We start from the raw sequence: 13794 nt of genomic DNA on the forward strand, positions 1-13794 counted from the left end.
CCTTTTTTTTTTCATTGCTACCAGGAAATACAATATATTGTATGTGCTTTATTATTATTTATATTTTGGTTATGTGCTACAGATTGTCCACATACAGGAAGACATTGTCTCAACTCTGAAGAACCTACTATCTAAAAAGAGAAGGGATATCCAAATGGTGGGTGACAGAGAAACTAGCAATACATATACCCACCTTTTACATCTATATATAGTTTGAGGGGGGTTATATAAATACACATCCACTCTCTTTGGTTGTCCCGCACCCCATCTTCCCATTGTTAGTTGACCAAATTCTAGTATGCACTGTGGATGTATAATGTACTGTGGAAAGATCTGATGGAGGAAAGGCAGTGGCCTTCTGGGTCACTTCAGAGACACTGTCCCTGCCTAGGAATCAGCACGGCAAACAGGTGAAGAAGGCTGTGGGAGAAGCAGATGAGCGGACATTCCAGACTGGCACTGTCAGCACAAAGGAAGTAGAAAGTGGAGCAGAGTCAAGAGCAGATAAGCAGGAACCGACAGTACTGAGAAACTAAATCGTCTTGCAAGGACGTTTTGGAGATTCTAGTTCCTCTCTCTGTTAGTGCTCCAGTAAAATTCCAGGTGATCATACATGTGTTGGACTGGTAGGCCAATCCTACTGCACACAGCATGAAGGCAGATTACCTGCAGATTTCTATATACCGACCTCTATCAAATAGCTTTAGAGCATCGTCCCACAAATTAAAAACAGAAGACTTGGAACTGCAGATTACCATATATGAGCCAGCTTTTTCATAGCAGAACCTGGTGCTTAGGATTTCTCAGAAGCTTTTCTAATGTTTCTTTTATATTATTTTTACCTTTTCATTTCACACTCTAATATTGAATGAGAAAGACTGAAGAACCATTTCTTTTTTTTTTTAACAGTTCAAATATTCCTCTGTCTACACTGCCACCAACATAACTAAGATGATCCCCGGTAGCTTCCTCCTGTTTCACATTCCTCACTCTCTACTTTTGTTGTTTCTTGACTGAGATTAAGTACTGAGTAAACAATGTTATTCCCATCTTATAAATGATCCCAGTGTCAAGAAAGTAGCCTCAGGGGAAAAAAGTATTATTTAAAGAAATTATCTGGAGCACGTGGGTCTGCTCAAAACCTCACAGTCAATTTACTTTGGTGCTTCACTTCTTATGAAAGGTTTTCATCAAACCTACAAATTTTAACAATGCCTAATCTAAATTGTTCAATACCTTATCTTGCAAAAGAGTATCTCAGGCTAGATTTCTATTATTCCTGCAAATGTAGATGTATTAAAGTGCAGGAGGTTTATAGCACTTTTTAATGAATTTTTTAGAACAGAATTTATATAAGCATTTTCACAGTCATATCCTTAGCAAACTATTTTTTTTCTCTTTAAGAAGGAATAATTCAGCTACTAGCACATACATGAATGTGTTGGCAAAACATAGCAGCCAACTTACATTTGTTCCATTAAACAACAGCAAACACCGCCATGTACATTACAGCCTATTTTAATGAGAGGAAAATTTGAACAGAACACTATGAAAATTGCGATAAGATCTTCAGCTTCCCATGGAACCACCAGAGCCGTACAGAAGAACACTTCCTACATGTTATGTTTTTTTAGGAAGCCATGACTTTTGAAGTCAGACTGGGCTCATTGTTCAGGTAAGTGTGCGCCATTAAGAAAACAAGAGTGAAACAACGTTTTTTAAGAACATTCTTCCAGAAGACAACCTCATTGATGATATTTAAAGCATAATTCTTATTTAAAATTATTTTCTGTGCTTGATATTAGTTTGTTTATTGGTCATTTTATAGCAACAGACTAATTTTTGTGACTTGAAATGATTAATAAAAGAAGAATCTTCTCTTCGAAAGATCAAACTCTATCTGTTGTTAAGCTAAACACACCCACTCATCTACCACTTCCATCTTAAACCATATTTATTTTTACTTCTAAAGCAGGATATGATCAGTTTTGAACTTTATCTTTTATCAGTTTGATGAGACCAACAGTTTTTCACAAGTTTCTGTAGAAAGGAAGAATCTGTATGTCAAAATGAGCTACTAGGCCAGGAGTAATATGACTAATTATTTCTTATCATTTCCAGAAATATTTTTTTGCAAAACCATTTCCTTTAACAGAAAATGATTAATCATAGTCCCCAGTCCTCCCCACCTAATAAATTCTCCCTGACAGTTGCCAACTTATTTTCAGATTACACCTGATGCAATACTGAATAATGATGTGATCATCTTGTCTCCCCCTTAGATAATCAGATTAAATAACTTTATAACTCAAATTGCTGGCAGCATCATAGTTAATTTTTTTCCCAATAGAAAGTGAAAATTAAAAAATAATGAACGGCTAAAAACAGGGTGCCCGAAAATATGTGTGGCTAGCCGTGTACTTTATAACGCACGGGTTCTGGAAAAAACTCAGAGAGAGAAAACAATTATTTTTATTACCATACTTTCAGATCTGTGAAGTTGCTAAGATTCTCCGACCACTGAAGAACCCAAAAGCATTTTTTAGATAACGTATATATTCACACTTGAAAAAAAAATTACCTTTTGCTGCTACTGTTTTATTCTTTATTATCCTTTGGGTTCTCCAGTGGTGATTGTACAATACAGTTTTGAAAATTAGTTCTGTTCAGTATCTCCTTTTTCAAGAGTCAAATCAGGTGGCAGCTGGTTGTGAAACCCTTTCTTAGATATTAGGTTTTACTGCTCCTGCTTGACTGTTTGCAGCATGCGCTGATGAATAACCCACCATTCACCAAAGCCTATTACAAGAAACAGACTTACTAGTTTATAAAATCCAGATAACCAGCTTTAAACATAAATATTCTGACAAACGAGTGCAAGAGTCTCTTAAAAGTTCAAGTTGCATTTATTGAGGAAAAACGGATGAATTACATTTCTCTTTTCCTTAATTACCTCTCCTAAAGAGGAATGGTGGGACTACATTTAGATTGTGCTGAAGAAATAAACTTAAGGGAGTCAACCTTCTGCTCTGGTAAATCTGGAGTAAATTCACTGAACTCAATAGTCTCAAAGGATTCACTCCAACTTTACACTAGTGTGACTGAGAGCACAATATTGCCCAAGGATTTGTAACCTTACTTTTATACTCAAAGTTCGTGTCATCAGCTTTCTTTGGAAGGAACTTTGTGCCTTATTTTTTTTTATCATCATTATTATTTATGGTTTCAACAGAACACAAAATTGCTAGGAGAGAATTTAGATGTTTTCTAATACAAAATAAATATTTTATAGTGAAACACTAAAAACTAATAAGGACACAACAGCACTGAAAATAAAGAAAGAGGGACAACGTTACCAAAAATCTACAGAAATGAAGACATAATGACAATACAGTATATGTCGTTTTAGAGCTTCTCCATTTTGCTGTATACTGACTTAAGCAGGACAAAAATGCCAGTGCATTATGTAATCAAAGAGAAGGGTCTATCCGTGACTTTGCCTTTCAAGTACTGCTAGATTCAATTAGCATAATTTTTCTTTAAATGAATCCTTCAGTGATCCCAGTGGACTGTCTCTCATTAGAGCATTTAATTCAGCATCACAGTTTTATAATATAGGATATAAATTATTGGCTTACGACAGCCACAGGGAATGTCCTATATAGGATAGCCAAATAAATAATCAAAATGCAGTGGTTATAGAACTCTAGATGATAATGCAATATTTGTAATGTGTTTCCTACTCTAATAAACAGAGAGTGAAATCCTGTTGTCACTGAAGTCAGTGGGAGTTTTGCCATTGACTTATGGAGCCAGAATTTCACCCAGAACCTCTGTATACTGACATCCTGCTCCTGCACTACTTGAGCACTGAAAACTCCCACTGGCTTATAACAGTCTTGGAAATACTGGATCAAACCCTTCTTTCTTTAAAATAGCTAGGTAAGCCATCTGTCTGCTGCAAACAGTGAGACTATTTTATCAATAAAATGTATTTTTGTAATATTTAAAAAACAGACATAATTGCATTAAAATATGAATTTCAAAAAAAAAAAAGACTGAGATGTGTACTCACCATTTTAAGAAGAATTAGGTTTCAAAGACTGATAAAGTCTTTAAAAAATATTTCTGTTTTTAACATTATACTTTTAATAGGCTATAAGTACCGACAGTGTGTTATCCAAACAAAGCAGAAGGTATAGATGCAGGAGTGAATTTCAGTGTGTATTGACCATTGTTATTAAACAAACAGTAGAATTAAGAAGGGGTTTTCATCTAAAACATGCTACAGCATGGTGTAGATATGATATACTAGCCTTTAAATAAATGATTGTTTTTTCTGTCATTTGATAGTGTAAAACACCATGGATTTCCTATCCAAATTATACTTCACAATAAATTCAATGTGTAAAGTACTTTGAGAGCCTCAGATGAAAGGCATTATATAAATGCTAAGTATTCTCGTTAGCAGATGGAAAGATATAATAGAGAATAGATGATATCTTCACAAAATAGGTAATACTCTGAATTAAGGAAGTAACTTCCCCTAATCAGACAACTGAGTAATAATGTGACAAAGACACCATATGCTGTACTTTTGTGCACACTTACATAGCAATGTTACTGTTCTACTAAGATCATATTGAGATGGCGATAGTGAGAGATAAGAAGTCTCGGTTAATTTTAATATGGAACAGAAGATCTCATTCAAAGATTTCTTGCTGGCTACCTTTTAGAAAGAAACACTATTGCATTTGCCAGCTCTGATAAAGGAGTACTCAGCCTTCTACCTTTCAGTAAATTGTGCTAAAGTAAAACTGAACAATTAGCAAATCTTGCAAAGTACGGATCACCCTCACCGTTCACTGAAGTCAAAGGGCATTCAGGGTACTCAGCACCTTGCAAGAGTGCTCAACCCCTTTCACGGTTAAACCTTTATTCATCATACTAATTCCATAATACTGCATAAAGGCAGTGATAAAAATCCACTTGTTTTAGTATCATTTGTATTTAGAAGCAAGCATAGCACATTAATGAAGCTAAAAGTTGGACGAACAGGCTTAACTTAACATGTTAAAGATAAACATACATAAGTAGTAGTACATCAGACTGTACATTGAGGGTTATAATACAATAAAAATGGATACTACTAGATATTAATATGTATAGAATTAGCATCTCTTCCTAACGGTCCAATCACTGTTCCATTTTATACATACCACACACACAAATATTTACTAGATTTGGGCCTGCTCTTAAAAATGTTTGTTCATATGAATATCTTTGCTCAAGTGAGTCATCTTCACTGGGACTGATTACATGGGCAAAGGCACTTGCTTGCATATTTGTAGGATCCAATCCAATATACTTTATGTATGAATATATAAAAATGTACATCTGGAAATCCCTGTAGCTATAAATCACTGGGGGGAAAGGAAAAGGAACCAAAATACAGAAAAGTAAATTACTCATTTAAATTATTGCCCCAAGTTTCATATACATATTGAATTTTCTGATTTAATTTTTAATTAAACAGGAAAGGAAGTTTAAACCATGTCTGTCTCTCCCCCTGTCTCTATATGTATATGTGTGTGTGTGTGTATTTCAATGCAATTCAATGCAGCTTCAGAATGGTGTTTAGTTGCAAGTAATCTGTATTAAGAAAATTAGTTTTCAGAAAGGAATTCCATTATCTGTGTTGATGATGTATTTTTCTTACCTTCAGCAGAAAGACCTTGAACATTTACTCCTCTGGCTGCCAGAAAGCTAAGGCAGACATCAACATTCTCAATCTGCAATATGAACAGAAATAACAAGCAATTTAAGGCTATTTTACAAAATGTACTAGAGTGAGAATGCAGAGAGGGGAGAAAAAGGGAATGAATACTTTACATTCATCACATACTACAGCTCTTTTCCAAAGTTTAACAAGAATGATTACCGCTAATTGGAGCATTGCTATAAAGCTTTCATTGTCCACTTTGGTGCTTAAAAACAATTCATAAAGGCCCGATCCAGAATGGCATGCTGACAGATCAGCAACCCACCTACTTAACATAAAACTGGATTTTGTACACTACAAATAAGCAGCAATGAAAGCATCCATAGAGGATTAAACACTACACGTGTGTCTGGAGATGTGGGGGACTGCCTTAATGAAAGAATGTGAGCAAAAACATTCAACAAGTGTGCCAAAGAAGGTATTTGTCTGGGATGAAGTGTAATTTTGAGAAAATGATGATGTCACAGCAATGAGTCCCCGTTTGGTTTTTCTTAATATTTTTTTAAAAACTCATCTATTAGTATATTTTATGTTAACGTTTCTCTAAAATATACTTCCTCAGTAAAGGTCATCAGGATGGTGACTGCCATGGTTGGTCCAGCACATTGCACAGATACCAAGCACAGCTGTAGATGACAGGAAAAGAAGCACAGAGCAAGAGCAATATAAGGATGACAATTCTGCCTGTAAAATGAGTAATCCCAGAATAAATGTAATGACTTTTTCTTAATAGGTTAGGAAAATGGAAAGTTCCAAACAGTGTTTCTGTGAGTCACCATCCTTGGTTGTTGTGGTACTGTATTTTGTTTGTTTGTTTGTTTTACATTTCATAAATCTTGAAACATTAAACAACACATTTTAAGTTAATAACTTGGCAAGCAAAGATTTGATCTGTCTAGTTAAATTTCTATCAAAAATGGGCAAAATGACATGTTGCCAGTGTCTTCTGCAGATTGGCTTTACTTTAAGTTTTCAATTAAAAAAGCTGATGAAGACTGCATAGATAAAAGAAAAGGTTTAACCTATTTAAAATATCTATTGTTCACATCATCTAATTGTAAAGCGTATTAAAAAATGATTCACCCTCGTCTTAATGTACAAACTTGTAGGTAAACTGATAAATGCAATGAATTTTGTTTTCTTTGAACAGGCATCATTTGCACATTCACACATTTTACAATAAGATTTATTGGCACTTTTCTATCCACAAAGCATACGGGGGGATAAATTATTAGCTAATTAAAAGGTGCTTAGCCTGGAGGTTATCTTTTTTTCCCAGGCTGGAACAACACTTTTCACCTGAATAGCAATGCAAATAAATAAGGAGGAAGCCCTTCAATTATTCTGCATATCTCCTATGACTGCAGCTCTCCTTCTACTATTTGAAAATAATATTTTATAAAATGAACAGAAACTTTCTGTTTGCTTTCAAGAAGTGCACATTGAAGAAATATTCTCTAAAACCTACACAGAGAGTCTCTTTTAACACGTGGGCAATGTTTTTAAAGGTGAGAGCATGTGCCAAAAATGCTTCACGCAAAACAAATCACACTAAGCTAAGGCTGCAGAAAACAAAGATTGATAACGTAAGTTCCTTATGGATTGATCAAACAGTTTTCAGGAGCTACTAGGGTATATAGGGAGTGATGAATAATCTCTTTCCTCATCCCCTTTTTTCTGCAAATAAATACAAATAATATGCTAGCTAACACTTTTTAAAATAAATATATTTACACTAGATCTGGTGTAACTACAATGAAGTCAATGGAATTACTCTATGTTTACACCACTGTAAAATCAGAAGATGGCCATTATTTCTGCCATTTTCTAAGATGTTAATGGAATTTACTTGGGATCATTTGGCATCATAGAAAGCAAAAACAAACTGGGTAATTTAGGGCCCAATCCTGAAAACAATTGAATGTGAGTATCTTTACCCCTGGGCATAACTTTTGTGCAGGAAGAGGCCCTTAAACAATATAATTTGCATTCCTTATGCAAAAATACCTTGATGGGAAATTCTGCTTTATCAGGGAATTTAACACAAATCAAGATCTGCCTAGAGATGAACGATAAAAAAGTTGAGTTCGTCTTTCAACTTTCAGCACAAACATTGAACTACTTGAAAGAAGGCAAATTTTACCCAAATAGAAAGTCCTGGAGATTAAATTGGAAAAAAAAAAAAAAAAGGACTGAGATTGAACATTCAGCAACACCTACCTACAAAAAATTAAATCAAGGTTTCTTGACACACTTTATGATGTTACCGAGACATATTTCATAGCAATCGTATGCCCTTTATAGTGGAATCAGGAGACTGTGGCTATAAAAATCTGAACTAATTTATTGGGAACATTTGCAGCCTCTGTCACTTAATGTGTCTTAGTTATTTTTATGTGGTGTGTATATATAGTTGGGAGACTAAGCGTATTTCATAAATATAATAGCCCTAATGGTAGTTTTTAAAAGTGTGATTATGGTCAAAAAAGAAACTATAAAAATATCACCTAATTACTTCATATGTCTACTCCCTACAGCCTGTGTCTTGCATGCCACATCTGTTAAACTTACTGTACAGCTAAAGAAGTAAAATGTAAATTCCATTTTGCTTCTGAGTCCTCAACAGAACTGTAAACTACAATTCCAGAACCATTAGTGTAGGTGATAGCATACGAAGCAATAAGAACACAGCCTGGCTTTCAGACAATAGGCTGTGATTTCAGGGTAAGTCTTATAGTCAATTATTGTTTTGACTTGCAAATTGAGCAAGTTTGATATGGGGGAGTCATTGATGAAGAATAAATCAGAAGCCCTTAAATGTAATTTTTACAGTCAGTTTTCTGACAGTAATTGCATTTTAATACAACTTTAGAGAACGGTTAGAAGATTGAATAAGCCACTGGTTAATACATTCTTGGAGTCCTCACTTCCTTTCCCTTCCAATCTAGAAAAGTTTGTTTTAAAGTATTCCATTTTTAACCTTTCAGTATATCCATAAACATTACTTTAATTGCCTTCTTCTTGCCTTGGCTAACCACAGTTATTCTTTGAACTGACACCCCAACAGCCCCAAACACTTTTTATTCAAATGTACAAACAGATGAGAATAATTTTGCAATTACAAAAGTTCTAAGAGACCTCAACCAACTTCCACTCCTCAATGCTGTTTCAATCAAGAGTGGTATGGATCTCTGAACACCATGTTTATTTAAGTAGCGGGTGACATGGTTAAAATAGGCTGGGACACAGCTTTACTTCACACCAAGAGTGGAAAGTAGCACTCTATCTGCTTATGCCTCAGAGTGCACTCTTTGCATTGTGAAAAACAGGATACATGTCATGTAGACCTGACACAAACACCACAGACACCTGATCTACAAACTTTTTGTGTCCTGTTTCCTTTTCAGAAAATACTTTAACCCTAACTATTAAGAAGGATGATGTTCCTCATTAGCAGAACAAATATAATTAAAGTTATCGAGCAGTCTAGCTGAACAGAACCTGGGGTTGCCAACTGTGCACACAAATCACACAATCCCAAACACCCTTTTCCCCACCTCCTACCCCGCCCCGAGGCCCCGTCCCTGCCCCACGCATTCTCTGAGGCCCTGCCCCACTCACTCCACCCCCCCGTTCCTTCCATCCCTCACTCTCTCCCACCATCACTCACTTTCACCTGGCTAGGGCAGGGAGCTGGGGTGTGGGAGAGGGTGCGGGCTCTGGGCTGGGGCCGAGGGGTTCGGCATGTGAGAAGGAGCTCCGAGTTGAGCCTGGGGTAGGTGGTTGGGATGCAGGAAGGGGTTCAAGCTCTGGGAGGGAGTTTGGGTGCTGAAGGGGGCTCAGATTGGGGCAGTAGTTTGGGGTGCAGGAGGGAGTGAGGGGTGCAGATTCTGGCGGGGAGTTTGGGTGCAGGAGGTGGCCCTGGGCTGGGGCAGGGGGTTGGGGTGCAGGAGGGGGTGAGGGGTGTGGGCTCTGGCCTGGCGACACTTAGCTCAGGTGGCTCCCAGTTGGCAGCACAGTGGCGCTAAGGCCGGGTCCCTGCCTGCCCTGGCCCCGCATCACTCCCGGAAGTGGCCGACACGACATCCCTGTGGCCCCTGGGTGGAGGGGCTGAGGGGCCAGACAGCTCTGCACATTGCCTCTGCCCACAGGCACTGCCCCCACAGCTCCCATTGGCCGCGGTTCTCAGAGTGAAGGCAGTCCACAGAGACCTCCTGGGCCCCTCAGCCAGGGGCTGCAGGGATGTGCTGGCCATTTCCAGAAATGGCATGTGGCCACAGCAGGCAGGGAGCCTGCCTTAGCCCCAATGTGCCACCAGACATTTTGCAGCCTAAAATCTCCCGGTTTGGCTTCAGTAGCCTCCGGGAGATAGAGCCCGATTCCAGGAGACTCCTGGTGAAACCGGGAGTGTTGGCAACCCTAACAGAACCAGTTCAGGAAAGCAAAGTTCTCAAGGTTTACAGGTAGGCATACTAATTTCCACAGGAACACCAAACATGGGCCCAATTCTATCAACAGAGGTGTACATATAAATGTGTGCAGGATCGGGCTACCAGTGAGCAACTTTGCACCATTGTTGCTAATTCCCAAAGTGTTGCTCAGCCCGTTTTATAAAAATAATACATTTTTGTCACTTCACAACCATAACTGTTTTTTAAACAGAGATTTTGGTTTCGGAATCCCACAGTAATGGCTCATCATATTACACGATCTTCACATTCAGGTAGTCTATATGCTAAACAGTATTTTCAATCATTACTTCAGATTTTATCACATCATTTACAAAACATAGCTCTTATGAAAAGCCAGGGATGAATAGGTAATCACACAATAAATCTTTCATTGCCCATATATTAGATAGATGCAAACACACACACGTAGCTAGGCATACCAAAATCTATTGCTACCAATGAGTCTGTATGCTTGACAATGAAATTAATTTTCAGAGTGATCAAAAGTTTCTGTAATAATATAAATCTTTTTTCTTAAATTCAGCAATATTTGGGGCTGATTTTGAGACCTGGCTCCAATTTTGCAGACACACATAAACTCAGGCAAAACATCTGTAATTTAGAAACCAACCCGCTCTATGATCACAATCAGATAGCAAGGTCTAAATGATATTGCATTTAATGGAGCCTGCAAAGTTGTTCCCACAAACTGGTAGGCTGCTTCTAACGATCAGGTCTTTTATCTTTATATTTTTAAAAATTGCTTATCAAAAATGCATGCTTTTATTTTTGTTTGCAGTCTTTAAAAAATACCAAATGTCAAGGCTTACTGTGGATATTCGATCCAACCAAGTCCCCATATCTAAATACCACGCAAAATTTAGGGGGTTGATCATTCAGATACAGATCTATTGTAGTTAGGATCCATCCATCTCTAAGCAATACATAGTAATACCACAAATACGATACACCTAATTATTATGTATAATACTAAAGAAGATAGGTATTAAAATCTGCTGTAACAAATAAAGCACTGTAGATATGAATTGTTTTTTTTATGGGAAGCATTGTGGCATTTTAGTACTCTATAATGGAGATCTCAAACTTCATTGCACCATGACCTCCTTCTGACAACAAAAATGACTACACAACCCCAGGAGGGGGGACCAAAACCTGAGCCTGCCCGAGCCCCACCACCCCGGGAAGGGGGGTCAAAGCCAAAATCTGAGCTCTGTCACCCAGGCAGTGGGGCTCGAGCTTTGGGTTTGGCCCAAAGCAGTGGGTTCGGGCTTTGGCCCTGGGCCCCAGCAAGTCTAATGCCTGCCCTGGTGACCCCATTATAATGGGGTCGTGACCCACTTTCGGGTCCCAACCCACAGTTTGAGAACTGCTGCTCTATAGAAATAAATAACTACAGCAGACACGTCTCCACAAATGAATGAGAATACCTAATACCAGCAGTTAGTAGATTTATGGGAATAGCTCATTTGTGGGATTGAAACTCTTCAGTGACTCACCATATAGAATATGTGTATTTATTATGATTGTTTTTGCTATTACTAAGACTAGCTTTCATCTCCTTTGGTTGGCAGACAATACTTTCTCCACTTCCAAGTTTAAATTGAACTGCAAGGTACTCATAAGACAAATAATAATGACTAATAAAGCAGTATATTTGTCTATATTCATATGAAGCGCTGATAAATCTCTGCATTTGATTAGTATGCCTTCTTCTGAAGCTCACAGCAGACAGACAAAAATCTGCAAAGTTTCCTTACCTTAAAAGAACATGCACAAAGAATGTGATTACTGCCTATATGCCTGTATCTGTTAAACAGCCATGCTATGTACTGGATTCCTCAAAGTGAAGTATGAAGGTGTCTTTGTAAATATAGCATCTTCTTGTTTAATACAGATCTGCTCCCTGTGTATATTTCCAAATTTTATCTGTTTATTTAGTGATATAAGTAGTTTTTTATTTCTTTTATTTCTGTTAGCCAACACATCTTTGGAGACTGAGCTGGGTTCTGTTCTGATTCACATACTGAGCTCCAGTTGCAGCACAGCTAAAGGAAATTAGGTCATAAAGGTATCGCTACTTAAAGGATTTATCTGTAGAAACTTTATTATAGGTGTGATGCATGAGAAGGGTGAACAAAGCTTGACTTACAGGTTTCCCATTGAGTTCACAGGGCGAGCAGCTAGAAAAAAATTTTGACTTGCAAACTGAGAAAAATTTGTTCTGGCAGTTACTGAAACTAACTAACCATGGAACGCCACATATACTTTCCGTAATACAAACACACTTCAAAAGAAGTATGTAAAAGATGTATTGTGGAATTCTGTATATTTTGTGCCACAGTGATTCCATTTCTAATGTGCTTTGCTTACAAATAAAGTTTTTTGTTTGTTTTACATATCCCACCATATAAACCTGAGCTCTGAAAGTCAGATTTGGTTCTTTCCCTCTTATAGATCATTATCACTAATAAAAGTCATACAGGTCAAATGTCACCCTCATAAGCAACCTTACAAATTAAACCTCCAGGTATAACTAATGCAAAAATAGCAAACTATTCTGCTGCTGTTAAACAAGATGGAATAGCATACAGCTCATTCTCATTTAAGTTCTGTAGTGCTGACAGGTCTGGCATGCAGTAAAAATTTAGCTAGTCACTAGAATATGATACTCTGAATACACACAAGGAACAGATCTGTTGAGAAAGAAGATACCATTTTTAACAGCCTCCTTTCAGTAAAACAGATTATTAGGAAGGGGAACGTTTAGCCAGAATATCAGTGAAAGCACCTGACTGACATGTATTAGCTTGTGAAACTGTCTACCAGAAGAACACAAGAAGGCCCAACACTTGGCATTTCACATTAGATTGGACAAAACTGTAATAAATATGCAACTGGAAAAATCCTGCATTGGAAGGGAGATAGACTACTAGAAGATCAAATAGATCAGACTCTGGAGTCAATTCTGTGATCATCATTTAAAATACCTAATACATTGTATTATAGGAGATACACAACTTCATTACGGGATGAATATATTTCTTCTTGTGTCACGTCTGTCACTACTTAACTATAAGATTTTGAATAAGTTCATAATAAAGTTTTAGGGCTCTGACAGCTTACCTGAATATATTCTAACGACACAGCTCCCTTTAAAAGGACAGAGCAATGCTTTCTAATGTTAGCTACCAGAAGTAGAGTGATAGGAATGTGAAATGGTCTTTCTTAATGTATTCATTGAAGAGCACCGCCCTACTGCATCAGAGAGGCTAGTCAGGAATGTACCCGATAGAGACCCAGCCTTTAGGTTTTTCTATAGCAGCTGTTATTATTGTATCCAAATATAGCACAGAATTCTGTAGCGATCACTCAAAGCATAACAGTATCGCTACTATTTATTGTGGACCATTACAGAACTATTTTTATTAAAACAAGGGAATAGTGTCTCATGCGGATCTGCCTGACTGAGAAATAAGAGTACAAAGCTCAAAAATTACACAACTAAACTATAATTCTATTCGTTTTCAATCAGAAATATGC

The 13794-nt window shown here is 37.3% G+C and overlaps 1 protein-coding gene across 10 annotated transcripts in view; it reads right to left on the reverse strand.

Annotated features, from left to right (window-relative positions):
- The window catches only part of NAV3 (neuron navigator 3), a 352628-nt gene that overhangs the window by 217530 nt on the left and 121304 nt on the right, over positions 1 to 13794 (reverse strand). For all 10 annotated transcript variants that reach the window (XM_027819622.3, XM_007057255.4, XM_027819623.3 and 7 more), the window contains one exon: positions 5720 to 5792. In XM_027819622.3, coding sequence (XP_027675423.2) covers positions 5720 to 5792 — 73 coding nt within the window. The remainder of the gene's footprint in view (positions 1 to 5719; positions 5793 to 13794) is intronic.

Source organism: Chelonia mydas, chromosome 1 (assembly GCF_015237465.2).
Source record: "Chelonia mydas isolate rCheMyd1 chromosome 1, rCheMyd1.pri.v2, whole genome shotgun sequence".
Classification (NCBI taxonomy): Eukaryota; Metazoa; Chordata; order Testudines; family Cheloniidae; genus Chelonia; species Chelonia mydas.